The sequence below is a fragment of the Mya arenaria genome, chromosome 17 (assembly GCF_026914265.1).
Source record: "Mya arenaria isolate MELC-2E11 chromosome 17, ASM2691426v1".
In the NCBI taxonomy this organism is placed as follows: domain Eukaryota; kingdom Metazoa; phylum Mollusca; class Bivalvia; order Myida; family Myidae; genus Mya; species Mya arenaria.
This window is the reverse complement of record NC_069138.1, coordinates 34,527,898-34,542,541: the sequence shown is the minus strand read 5'-3', so window position 1 is coordinate 34,542,541 and position 14,644 is coordinate 34,527,898. Positions and strand designations below refer to the sequence as shown.

The following is a 14,644-nucleotide window of genomic DNA, read 5'->3' as shown; positions in this document are numbered from 1 at the left end:
TTCTCCTCGAATAACTTAATGCAAGAATTATCTATCTCTTTCGCTATAGTTTTAACCACGACGTGTTGTCCTTTATACATCCCGAGGAATGATACCCTGTCAACTCCCCTTCCGACCAGCTTTATAACCTTTACCTCATTTATATTCGAACAGTTTATAGCAAAGTTCGTCATTTCTGAAAATGAAACAATTCCATTCGCATGCTGTCTTTGGTTTTGAAAATCACTTTGTGTTTTGTGGTTGGCATTGTGGTCGTATGCTAGTTCTGGAGGTTCAACATTTTCCAACATATCCAGGTTCTTGATAGTGGGTGTTTCCTGCAGATTTGATGTTTGCACCGATTTATTATTATATGTTCCATGAAAAGATTGGTATGCAAAATCATCACAAACTAATTTTCGCTTAGTATGTATATTTATATCATTGAATGTATTTGTCACAAACAAAACAGCCCACAGTACCAATAGTATAACGAACGTTTTCATCAATACTCTTGTTTTCTGAATCATCCTTACAGCTTAATCTGAATATAAATAAATGTTTACGATAAGCCATTACATATGTAATTGTCGATTACTGCAGCATAACGTATTAATCAGTTATCCATTAACATGAAATTCGTTTTGATGCAGAAATTTCATGTTTGTATATTAATCCAAGAGCTACCAAGATAAAAAGTGTTTTTATTGTTGCGTCAACCTTTTGCCGTACGTAAAGCAAATTTAGTAATACCCAACTTAATGCGACCGCAGATGCCTTTTATACTATCCAATGGTCATGCGCGAACTTCTAAATAACTCACTTTATACATTAATTAATGATAAAAATGTAAACTATAATAGCAGCTGTTTTCGTCGGAGGTTTTCTAAATGATTATTATATATTTGGTCCAATCAATTGAGCCATATGCATTAGCACTTCAATAAAACAGATAATCTGAGTCACAGGGGCAGGTTGCGTTGTTTTGACACACCACGCCCCCGTCCGTTTTTGTTTGTTTTTTTTGTATATTTTTTTTATCAATTTTTAGTAAGAATATGATGTGGTAACTGTAACTTGTGATAATTGGCAAAAAAAATAATATTTTTTTATTTTATTATCTTTGTAAAGGGTGACGACTTGACTCTGAACTTCCGTATATTTGCCGACATGACCCTGTTTAAGAAGCCATAACTTTATCAAATCTTAACCAAACTCTACATTTTTGGACTTTCCTTGTAGAGTTAGTGTCAATTGTTAAGAAAATGTACAGTTTTAACGAAAACAAATGCAATTTCAAACCCGAATTTCCTAAAACATGTTACTCGACGAACCAACTACCCGCTTATTTCACCGAAATTTTCCTGACTAAAATGCATTATCCCGCTATTGCATCATCAATTCAACACGAGTGCTTAAGAGAAACAATATATCTATCAGGGTACAGGTGAAATGGAAGTCACAGATCTGAGTAACACAGTATTGTATATTTCGGCAAACAGTAGCTAAAATGAAAGGAGTTTTGTATTTCCCTTTTTCATTCAGAAGTATCCATTTCAATTTCCAAGGTGTAACTCATTCCATTGGCAAGGTAAGATGAGGTCTGCCATGCCTTCAGTTTGCTTTATAAATATCATTTAACTTTTATATCACGCGGTTTATGACGTCTACCTTTATATAACGTGGTCTATGGCGTGTACTTTTATATCACGCGGTTTATGACGTCTACCTTTATATAACGTGGTCTATGGCGTGTACTTTTATATCACGCGGTTTATGACGTCTACCTTTATATAACGTGGTCTATGGCGTGTACTTTTATATCACGCGGTTTATGACGTCTACATTTATATAACGTGGTCTATGGCGTGTACTTTTATATCACGCGGTTTATGACGTCTACCTTTATATAACGTGGTCTATGGCGTGTACTTTTATATCACGCGGTTTATGACGTCTACCTTTATATAACGTGGTCTATGGCGTGTACTTTTATATCACGCGGTTTATGACGTCTACCTTTATATAACGTGGTCTATGGCGTGTACTTTTATATCACGCGGTTTATGACGTCTACCTTTATATAACGTGGTCTATGGCGTGTACTTTTATATCACGCGGTTTATGACGTCTACATTTATATAACGTGGTCTATGGCGTGTACTTTTATATCACGCGGTTTATGACGTCTACCTTTATATAACGTGATCTATGGCGTGTACTTTTATATCACGCGGTATGTCTACTTTTATATCTATGTGTCATGAAATACAAGCGTTTCGACATCTTATGGTTTTCTCATTATTTTTCTTTAATCTTTTCTTTCGTTTGCTTTGGAGTTATGCTGCTTTAAACAAAGATTCAATTTATGCTTTAAATTTTTAGTCCTGTATATAAACTTGCTTACTTAAAGCATTATTTTGAAGCATGTTAAAAATTCCACACGATCATCACAAAGGCAAAATCAAGTAATCCTTGTACGGATTTAATGCAATAGTTTTGTTAAAACAATAACTTTTATCATAAATCGCTGATCACTTAAATCGTCTGTTACAATTACTTAACGAGGGATGTTCATAAAGTTTGTATTTCTATAAACGTGCAATGACCTTCTATAGTTAAAGCTGCCCTCTCACAGATTGAACGTTTTTTTTTAAATTGTTGTCTTGGAACGAACCAATTTATGCGAAAATGCATGGAAACCATGCATATAAGACTGCTGACAAAAAAAATAAGATCGCAGATTTTTATATTTAAGTTCAAAAATTGATGTTTTATGCATTTTTCTTAAACCCGTTAGTAAGGGTTTAAGCCATAAAACATTATATTTCGAACGGAAATATGAAAATCTGCGATCTGATCTTTTGTTAGCAATCTTTTATCTTTGGTTTGCAGGTATTTACGCAAACATTTGCTCTTTCCAAGACAAAAAAGTTGTAAAAAGGGTATATCTGTGAGAGTGCAGCTTTTAGACAATTTTTTAAAATGATTTGAACAGTTCCATTCGCCCCAACCCACGCTATGGACAACGTATTTTTTTAAAAAGAGGCGAGTGTACCAAATGTTATCTTACATACATGTTTTAGAATATATGTATTCCGATTAAGATAATTATATTAAATATATGTGACCAGGGGATTTTGGGCCATAACGAGATATTGGGTAAAAATGATATTATAAGTATCTTCCAAGGCCAAGAGTGCGTGGTGTTTTGCGGAAACAAGCTAATAATTTAGAAAAGATTTTATAATAAGGCAGCTTAAAATGAGGAAAATAATGGATGTTAGTGTAACTGAATGATTTATAAAAACACAAGAAAGGCGGTGAAATTTGTGAACAACCTTCACACGCCCTTGAATAAGCTCATACCAACCAGATGCTGCAAGAATATAACTACATTAAAGCTTTTTGTCAAAGAATATATCCTTCTATCAAATTGCTATTCAATACAACTTATTAACTAATTGAATACCCTGGGAACAGCTTTTATACCTTTCAGCTAGTTGGTAAAAACGTATGAAGTCGTTACCTTTTGTTACATAGAACCATTTGTTTCCCATAAACTTGTTAATTTATAAATGTGGTTGTTCATAGACGGGGTAAACAAAATAATCATATTTCTTTCAAAGATACTGTCCAAGCCGTCCGGTGCTGCAATAGAATACTACGACTACGACTACAATTCAACAACAACCACGACTATGACTCTAGCTACTACTCCTGCTCCTGTTGCTGCTGCTGCTCATGCTGCTGCGTTTACTACTACTACTACCACCACCACCACCAGCACCACCACCACCACTACCCCCTACCACCTCTACCACCACTATCACCACCACCACTACCACCACTACCACTACCACTACTACTACCACTACTACTACTACTACTACTACCACTACAACCACTACCACTACCACTTCCACTACCACCACTACTACCACTACTACCACTTCTACTACTACTACTACTTCTACTACTACTACTACTACTACCACTACCACTACCACTACCACCTATACTACTACTACTACTACTACTACTTCTACTACTACTACTACTACTACTACTACTACTACTACTACTGCTTCCGCAATTTCCACTAACACTACTCCTACTAACCCTATAACACTTTTAACATTAAAAATGAAATGCTTTAACACTTTGAACATGAATTGTTAAACGTTATAACACTTGAAGGCACTATGAATATTTAAACGCTTTGACACTTTTATCATGGTTAATGAATCACTTTATTACTTTAAACATAGATACTTAAACGCTACAACACTTAGAACATAGATATTTAAACGCTATAACACTTTGAAAATGAGTATTTAGACGCTATAAGACTTTGAACTGAATATTGAAATGCTATAACACTTTAAACATATTTTTTTAAACTCTATAACTCTTGTTCACGTTGAACATGAATATTGAAACGCTACAACACTTTGAACATGAATATTGAAACGCTACAACACTTTGAACATGAATATTGAAACGCTATAAGACTTTGAACATGAATATTGAAACGCTATAACTCTTTGCACGTGAATATTAAAACGGTATAACACTTTGAACATGAATATTGAAACGCTATAACACTTTGAACATGAATATTGAAACGCTATAGCATTTTGAACATGAATATATAAACGCTTAAACACTTTGAACATGAATATTGAAACGTTGTAACCTTTGAACATGAATATTAAAACGCTATTCCACTTCGAACATGAATATATAAACGCTATAACACTTTGAACATGAATTAATTAACGCTATAACACTTTGAACATGAATATTAAAACGCCATACCACTCTGAACATGCATATTGAAACTATTCAGAACTTTGAACATGAATATTAAAACGTTGTAACACTTTGAATATTATTGGGACACTATATGTATAACACTTTATTTATACATATTGACATGCCCTAGAAGGTTATGGAAATTGTAACTACAAGGAGACAAAGCAGTTGTCTTTGATTTCCTCTGACCAGTAACGTAGAAATATGTGTTTGAAATAAATTATAATGATGGGTTTGTATGACCAAAAGTGGTTTTTGCATTTGCCATGTGCTACATTATATTCTCTTCGAGGGCATCCATTGATTTGCATGCTCGCAACATATTGCATGAACGCAAAAATAATTAGCAATCCTTATGCGTATTTTTTGCTCTGTTTATCCTTAAAGTTTTGAAAAGGTATTCATTTCTAAAGATAAAATTAAGGGATAAAAGCAAAACTCTGGATTCTTAATCGTATTGTGTTTTGCGAAAGTGAAACCCATGATAAAAAAACAAACTCGCAAACAAAAACTTTAACAGTTTTAAATGAGAAGCATTTTTTCATGCGACTGGCATTCTTCAGCAACAATACAATATTGAAGCAGCAACATTTATAGTCTCCAACATACATCATGACATCTCTTCAACTCTCATGACAGTCCCTGGCTCTGAAGGAAATCGAGTGTTTTATTGATATGATAAATAATCCCTTTAGACGTCAATAAACCGTGCAGTTTTGGTATCTTAGTGACAAAGGTTTTACCCAACAGAGGTTCAATAAGACTATTTACCATGAGCATTGAGTTAACGACGTAATGGAGTCCATTACATGTCCCATCAGTGCAAGGTATATTGTAAAGACAGGTGTTATTGCTGACAGTATATTCTGTATGCCAGTATTTAAAGCTGTTGTTACTCTGTGGGCCACATGGGGGGGGGGGGGGCATGGTAATATAAACCAAGATCGAAGACTTTCAATCTACCATTTACCAATAGAAAATGTTTCGGCTAAAAATCTATCATTGTTATCGGCCCAATCGACGTAGAATTTGTCTGGACCAGCAAAGTCCCTGCTCACTTGTAATCTTCGCTTCAAAGACATTGCTTGAAGACGGTCTATGGTTGTTGTGTTCCCATATTCAGTTATACTAGCAAGTGTTGGTTGTCCGACAAAATTAAGATTTCTTAATAGCTTAGGTGTTAATGTATCCGGAACCCTATGGAGGCAAAATCCAAACATTTGTACAATACTTTCCGACTTTATAACTGTGTGATATATTATCTCTAACAGGAACTGCTGCATTGCTTGGTTATTGCACCCACTTCTTACTGCATCGGCCATTTCAACAACTGATCGGTGTACATTCTCCTCGAATAACTTAATGCAAGAATTATCTATCTCTTTCTTGCGTGTGGATTTATGATGGGTATATAATAAAACTTGTTATGGCGTGACTTCAGTAGAATGGAATACAGCCGTATTGCACTGGATGAGAATACAGACTACCGTATTTTGTGATATATCTTGCGTGTTGGTTTATGACGGGTATCCAATTAATGACATTCCATGGTGTATCATAGTGCAGTACCTCTGTCCGTCTGACCATTGCTATCGTGTCTCAGTTGTACCTGTACCTTTATATTCGAATTTTCACCAAACTTCACAGAAAGATTCGCATGGGGAAAGTGTGACGCCTAATTAGCACTCATCAAAGCTTTCGTCCCAAGGTCAAGCCATACATATGTTCAATTGGCTATCAGTCTTAAACAAGGAGAAATGGGGAACATTGGACATGTGACGTTCCTTTAAGCATGTATATAAATTATACACGTTCAGGTTTGACGCCGGAATATCGTAGAGACCGTGGTGTGCTTATGGCCCCGGTTAAGAGGACCAGAAACAGCGTGGTCTGGCTGCTCTCGAACAAGCATGCAGAAGCCGCCCTTAAGCACAACGGGGTCGACCTCAACAGCTTGCACAAGGTTGACGCCATATATGCTCCCTGTGAGTAACTATTTTTAAAAGCATCATAATGTCTAGATATAATGAATTTTTAATAATGAAAGTAGACTGGGCAAGTAATAAGACTGTTAATTATAAGAGGTAGATGCATCAAACTGTTCGGGTTTGTGATACTTGTGTTAATATATCAAACTGCTGACTCGCGGACATCATATGACATAAAATCGCCATTCGATGCAAACACGAATGGTTTTCTTCAGACTGGAGATCCACACCTATAGTATACCGTAAGCACTGTAGAAGAACTTGCACTAGGGCGGACAAAGGCTGTTTTTTTTTCAGATACGGGCGATCTGTATCTTTGCCGGAAGCACTCGTATCAGGATTCAGGAAGGACGATGGCTACAACGAAAACTAACACCATCACTATCAATGGTTTTGTATTTTTCCAGACACGGATGGACTGTGCCTATGCCGGACGCACACGTTCCAGGGCGGACAATGGCCACATAAAAATGAGATGCACCATCTTTATCATAATGTAATGTCTGACAGAATCGGGAGGTCTATACCTAAGACCGGAAGCACTCCTACCTAAGCCGCGGCCTGCGCATGTTTGTTTTTTTCGCGCCGAGTGGACTTTGGCTACAGCAGCCCCTGAGATGATTAGTTATCTGACTAACAGTATTGCTACTATTATTAATATGCAAGTCAGACATTGGCGGTCAACTTTTTTGCCGGAAACACTTGTCTCAGCACGAAAGAGAAGCTAATTTGAAAACTAGCCCACATCCAGGTGCCATGATTACGAACAGTCTCTCAGTCTCAAGTCTGCATCCAGACTTAGACTCAGCAAAGCATTTTCATGAAGGAATATAACAGCTTTTTATAGAAATGTGTTTAGATGCATTTCGTAGTAAACTATTCAAATAGTTATATACTTTTGCAAAGTTCACCATCAATGCTGTTCTAGATGGAATTTAAGCTACAAAGAAATGAAGATTTGAGTGTTCAGTCTGAACTCAGACTTGAGACAGTATGTAAACACTACCCTATGTCCAAATATCGCGAACAAACTCAAGTCATTCCTTGGCCTAAAGCTTAACTTAGTTTTCGACATTAGAACATTGTTCAAAATTGATAAATGTTTTGCTGATTTTAAAAGCGCATTTTTTGTGCATTATGTTGACGGACATCATTGCTCAATATTTTAAATATCATTTTTTCTTGAACACAAAATATGCTTGAGTAGTAACTCAAAATTACAATTTGGACTCAAGTTCATTTCTTGCTTTTGAAATATATTATTTCCATGATATATTGACCATGTTTGTTTCAAAATAATCTATGAGGGAATGCGCTCTTACATGTGTAAAACATATGATTTTGAATATCTTCTGATGTTTTGTGGTACTATGAGTTGAGATTGTTATATTTGGGCAAGCACTATCTGTATCATATTTGGTTTTCAGACAAGGGAGGTCTACATGTATGCCGGAGGAACTCCTGTCCCCGCCGCGGCCTGTGCATGGCGAAGCCGACCCTCACTCACGGTGAACTGTATGGCAGCAAAAGCAACGACGATTACATCAATTTAGTTTAAACATAGGCATTGGCACTAAATAGTATATGTACTCAGTTGACAACTACGATGACTTTTCCACATTGTGTTCACTTAAATTAACTGAGTCACTTGAATTTTAATTGCTTGGATATTGACTCAAGACATTTTGCCATAATAATACATACATCATTTGCATTACGTTTTTGACTTTGTCTGTGATACTTTTAATTTATGATATAGTTTTTAATAAAAAATGCATATTCATATTAAATTCCTATTGATTATGTGTGAGGTTGTTTTTTCTTGTAAAGAAGTGCTGTTATCATCATTTTCATTTCCAGCCTGCAATCTCACAGACTGACCGTTTCGACAACTCTGTTAGTTTTTGTCTTAGAATCAGACAATTTTTGCGTTAATGTCTGGAAATAAATGATACAAGACTGCTGACACACAATCAAATCGCAGGTTTCCATATTTACTGTTTTTAATGCAAAAAAACCCTCTTTTTCCTAGAGCGTTAGTAACACTAATTTATGATAAAATTCATAAATACCCCGCTCAAAATGGCAATTCCCTTGAAGCGCGTTAGCGCATGCCCTTAACTAACATTTGCATAATAAATAGGTCGCCGAAATTACTACGCCGGTGATTTGTCGGGGGCATTCATGCGAAAATGAACGTCACTTCATTTGTACAGAAAAGTACCAGAGTGTAAAAATATTCAAATATAACCAAATCGCTTTATTTCACAGACGCTGTAAAAGTTATATGTCCAATATCTAATTCCCTATCGCCAGCAATCCCGGTATATGCACTTTATTCGGTGTACACCAGGTCACGGTATTCAATATTGCGCATATCGTTTGCTTTGGTAAAACGTTTACATCATTCTTGCGCTATTGTAGATATTTGCGCGTACACTTTTCTAAATGTTTAAGAAATGTGTATCTAAATATAAATATATTCGCGCGAGTCCTCTCCGAGGATTCCAGCCATATCGAATATAGCCGTTGTTCCATATAAGTATATCGCCAGTTTTTTTATAGGACGCATTTGTATATGTCCGTTAGAGTCTGTTTGTGCTTCCTTTTTGTCCATAATGATTATATATTTAGATGGTCAATCGTTCCCAAGGGATAGCGTCTGGCGGGAATGCCTTTAAATACAGTCAGGGTCGGTCTGTCTGTTAAGTCCTTATGTTTAAGAGTTAGGGTAGATTTGTTTATGAATAACTTGACCCCCGTTTTTATTTAATTAGGTTATTTAAAGCTTGTAATGAATATACAATGGTAATCATAGTCTGCATTCGCTAGAAATGCCTTGAAATGTTGTCTAAATACGATCATTTCATATTGAATTATAGAGAAAATTACAATGGTGTTGTGTAATCTAAAAGTGTGCTCGTTACACTGAACTTTCTACTTGCAGCGTAGTTAAAGTGTACCGATTTCTAACCGTCCACATACATCCGATGTTGTTTTCGATAAAAATGGCCGAGGAGCTCCGAATGAGCCTATGCTTCTCTGCTGTTGTTATTTTTTTAGTCGAAAATAGGGAAACAACCAAAACTAATATGGGGCTCCTTTTTGGAAGGGGGGCACACGCCCAAATGTCCGCCTCGGAAGTAATTAATAGCGTGCATCAAGGTAAATGTATGACTGAAAAATAATATACCAACAAAATATAAACATATACGTTTTATTCTAACCTCTATACTCTTAAAAGAAGTTTGCACTTCAATAACACAAGTTTACAAGGACTTTTAATATCTAATTTATAACATGTCAAACAGGTCATTAAAAGAAGATCTAAGATAATTAAAAAAATATATCATACATTAAAATACCCATTTTAAATAAAAGCAATGCTTAATTATACTTTAAATTGATAATTAAGAAGCAAAACTTTCTAAAGAAATAACAATCCAAAAATGAAGCCTCACCCAACGACTCCATATCTTATAGCGTATTATACTTCAATGCTAACTAAATAACGTATTACATCAATTTGCATGCAGGCATTATGAAAGCATAATAATACAGTGTGTGTTTAACAAGTGATAAATTACGTCATATATGCTATGCTACATCGGAAGGCAACATTTTGCTTCCAATGAACTTTATCTTCACCATTTTAAATGAAACAAATGGCAGTCCATGCCACTTAAAGAACCACGCCTTCGTTTCATTACCGGGGTTTGATAAGGTGATTAGTTCGACAAATCCGTTTCCAAAATAATGACTTGACAGTGCTCCATCAGGCGGCAGTTTTGTGAAAATGTTTTTTGAAGTGTTTTAAGAAACTAAATTCTCAATCAAACTCTAGTGAAAGACCGAAAGCGGGTATGTATACTGTATTATATTGTATACATTTATATTGAAAACTTTTTACATGCCTATTGAAACGCTATAACACTTTGAACATGAACGTTGAAACGCTATAATACTTTGAACATAGATATTTAAACGCTATAACACTTTGAACATGAACATTGAAACGCTATAATACTTTGAACATGGATATTTAAACGCTATAACACTTTGAACATGGATATTTAAACGCTACAACACTGAACATGGATATTTAAACGCTATAACACTTTGAACATAAATATTGAAACGCTACAACACTGAACATGGATATTTAAACGCTATAACACTTTGAACATAAATATTTAAACGCTATAACACTTTGAACATTGATATTTAAACGCTATAGCACTTTGAACATAAATATTTAAACGCTATAACACTTTGAACATGGATATTTAAACGCTATAGCACTTTGAACATGGATATTTAAACGCTATAGCACTTTGAACATAAATATTTAAACGCTACAACACTGAACATGGATATTTAAACGCTATAACACTTTGAAAATAAATATTTAAACGCTATAGCACTTTGAACATGGATATTTAAACGCTATAACACTTTGAACATGGATATTTAAACGCTATAGCACTTTGAACATAAATATTTAAACGCTACAACACTGAACATGGATATTTAAACGCTATAGCACTTTGAACATAAATATTTAAACGCTATAACACTTTGAACATGGATATTTAAACGCTATAGCACTTTGAACATAAATATTTAAACGCTATAACACTTTGAACATGGATATTTAAACGCTATAACACTTTGAACATAAATATTGAAACGCTACAACACTGAACATGAAAATACAACGCTAAAACAATTTGAACATGAATATTGAAACACTATAACACTTTGAACATGAAAATTAAAACATTATAACACTTTGAACATGAAAATTGAAACGCGTTAACTCTTTGAACATTATTGGGACACTACATGTATTAAACTTTATTCATACATATTGGCATGCCCTAGAAGGTTATGTAAATAGAAATTGTGACGGGGAAGAGACAAAGCAGTTGCCATTGATTTCCTCTGACCAGTGTCTTAGCAATATATGTGTGACATATTATGATGGCTTTGTATGATTAAAAGCCGTTTTTGCATTTGACATGTGCTACATTGTATTCTCCTCGAGAGCATCCATTGATTTGCAAGCTCGCAACATATATTGCATGAATGCAAAAATAATTAGCAATCCCTATATTTTGCTCTGTTTATTCTTATTGCGTTGAGTTTTGCAAAATTAAACATTGAACCCATGATACGAACTCGCAAACAAAAAGTTTTAACAGTTCTTAATGACAAGCATTTTTCATGCAACAGGCATTCTACAGCAACAATACAATATTGAAGCAGCAACATTTATAGTCTTCAACACACATCCTGACATCTCCTCAACTCTCATGACAATCCCTGGCTCTGAAGGAAATCGAGTGTTTTATTGATTTGAGAAATAATCCCTTTAGACGTAAATAAACCGTGCAGTTTTGGTATCTTAGTGACAAAGGCTTTACCCAACAGAGGTTCAATAAGACTATTTACCATGAGCCTTGAGTTAATGACGTAATGGAGACCATTACATGTCCCGTCAGTGCATGGTATATTGTAGAGACAGGTGTTATTGCTGACACTATGTTCTGTATGCCAGTATTTGAAGCTGTTGTTACTCTGTGGGCCACATGGGGGGTGGCCATGATAATATAGTCCAAGATCGAAGACTTTCATTCTACCATTTACAAAAAGAAAATGTTTCGGCTCAAAATCTATCAATGTTATCGGCCCAATCGACGTATAATTTGTCTGGACCAGCAAAGGTGCTAAGTCCCTGCTCACTTGTAATCTTCGTTTCAACGACATTGCTTGAAGACGGTCTATGTTGGTTGTGTTCCCATATTCAGTTATACTAGCAAGTGTTGGTTGTCCGACAAAATTAAGATTTCTTAATAGCTTAGGTGTTAATGTATCCGGAACCCTATGGAGGCAAAATCCAAACATTTGTGCAATACTTTCCGACTTTATAACTGTGTGATATATAATCTCCAACAGGAATTGCTGCATTGATTGGTTTTTACATCCACTTCTTACTGCATCGGCCATTTCAACAACCGATCGGTGTTCATAGTCCTCGAATAATTTAATGCAAGAATTATCTATCTCTTTGACTATAGTTTTAACCACGACGTGTTGTACTTTATACATCCCGAGGAATGCTACTTTGTCCATTCCCCTTCCGACCAGCTTTTTAACCTTTACCTCATTAATATTGGAACAGTTTATAGCATAGTTCGTCATTTCTGAAAATGAAACATTTCCATTCGCATGCTGTCTTATGTTTTGATAATCACTTTGTGTTTTGTGGTTGGCATTGTGATCGTATGCTAGTTCTGGAGGTTCAACATTTTCTAACATATCCAGGTTCTTGATAGTGGGTGTTTCCTGCCTCTTTGATGTTTGCACCGATGTATTATTATATGTTCCATGAAAAGATCGGTATGCAAAATCATCACAAACTAATTTTCGCTTAGTATGTATATTTATATCATTGAATGTATTTGTCACAAACAAAACAGCCCACAGTACCAATAGTATAACGAACGTTTTCATCAATACTCTTGTTTTCTGAATCATCCTTACAGCTTAATCTGAATATAAATAAATGTTTACGATAAGCCGTTACATATGTAATTGTCGATTACTGCAGCATAACGTATTAATCAGTTATCCATTAACATGAAATTCGTTTTGATGCAGAAATTTCATGTTTGTATATTAATCCTTAGCTACCAAGATGAAAAGTGTTTTTATTGCTGTGTCAACCTTTTGCCGTACGTAAAGCAAATTTAGTAATACCCAACTTAATGCGCCCGCAGATGCCTTTTATACTATCCATTGCTCATGCGCGAACTTCTAATTAACTCACTTTATATATTAATTAATGATAAAATGTAAACTCTAATAGCAGCTGTTTTCGTCGGAGGTTTTCTAAATGATTATAATATATTTGGTCCAATCAATTGAGCCATATGCATTAGCACTTAAACAAAACAGATAATCTGAGTCACAGGGGCAGGTTGCGTTGTTTTGACACACCACGCCCCCGTCCGTTTTTGTTTGTTTTTTTTGTATATTTTTTATCAATTTTTAGTAAGAATATGATGTGGTAACTGTAACTTGTGATAATTGACAATTTTTATTTATTTTTTTTATTTTTATTTTATTATCTTTGTAAAGGGTGACGACTTGACCCTGAATTTCCATATATTTGCCGACATGACCCTGTTTAAGAAGCCATAACTTTATCAAATCTTAACCAAACTCTACATTTTTGGACTTTCCTTGTAGAGTTAGTGTCAATCTTTAAGAAAATGTACAGTTTTAACGAAAACAAATGCAATTTCAAACCCGAATTTCCTAAAACATGTTACTCAACGAACCAACTACCCGCTTTTTCACCGAAATTTTCCAGACTAAAATGCATTATCCCGCTATTGCATCATCAATTCAACACGAGTGCTTAAGAGAAACAATATATCTATCACGATACAGGTGAAATGGAAGTCAAATATCGTCCAACAGAGCCGTTTATATGTGTCATGAAATACAAGCGTTTTGACATCTTATGGTTTTCTCATTATTTTTCTTTAATCTTTTCTTTAGTTTGCTTTGGAGTTATGCTGCTTTAAACAAAGATTCAATTTATGTTTTAAAATTTTATTCCTGTATATAAACATGCTTACTTAAAGCATTATTTTGAAGCATGTTAATAATTCCACACGATCATCACAAAGGCAGAAATCAAGTAATCCTTGTACGGATTTAATGCAATAGTTTTGTTAAAACAATAACTTTTATCATAAATCGCTGATCACTTTAATCGTCTGATACAATTACTTAACGAGGGATGTTCATAAAGTTTGTATTTCTATAAACGTGCAATGACCTTCTAT

The 14,644-nt window shown here is 34.9% G+C and overlaps 1 protein-coding gene across 1 annotated transcript; it reads right to left on the bottom strand.

Moving 5' to 3' along the window:
• Nucleotides 1-5,420: 5,420 nt before the first annotated feature.
• LOC128222817 (extracellular tyrosine-protein kinase PKDCC-like) lies at nucleotides 5,421-13,517 on the bottom strand. Its single transcript, XM_052931945.1, has 2 exons — nucleotides 12,240-13,517; nucleotides 5,421-5,445 (listed from the first exon to the last, which is right to left on the bottom strand). The coding sequence occupies exons 1-2, from the start codon at nucleotides 13,323-13,325 to the stop codon at nucleotides 5,428-5,430; spliced, it is 1,104 nt and encodes a 367-aa protein (XP_052787905.1). The 5' UTR covers nucleotides 13,326-13,517; the 3' UTR covers nucleotides 5,421-5,427.
• Between the last annotated feature and the right edge of the window lie 1,127 nt (nucleotides 13,518-14,644).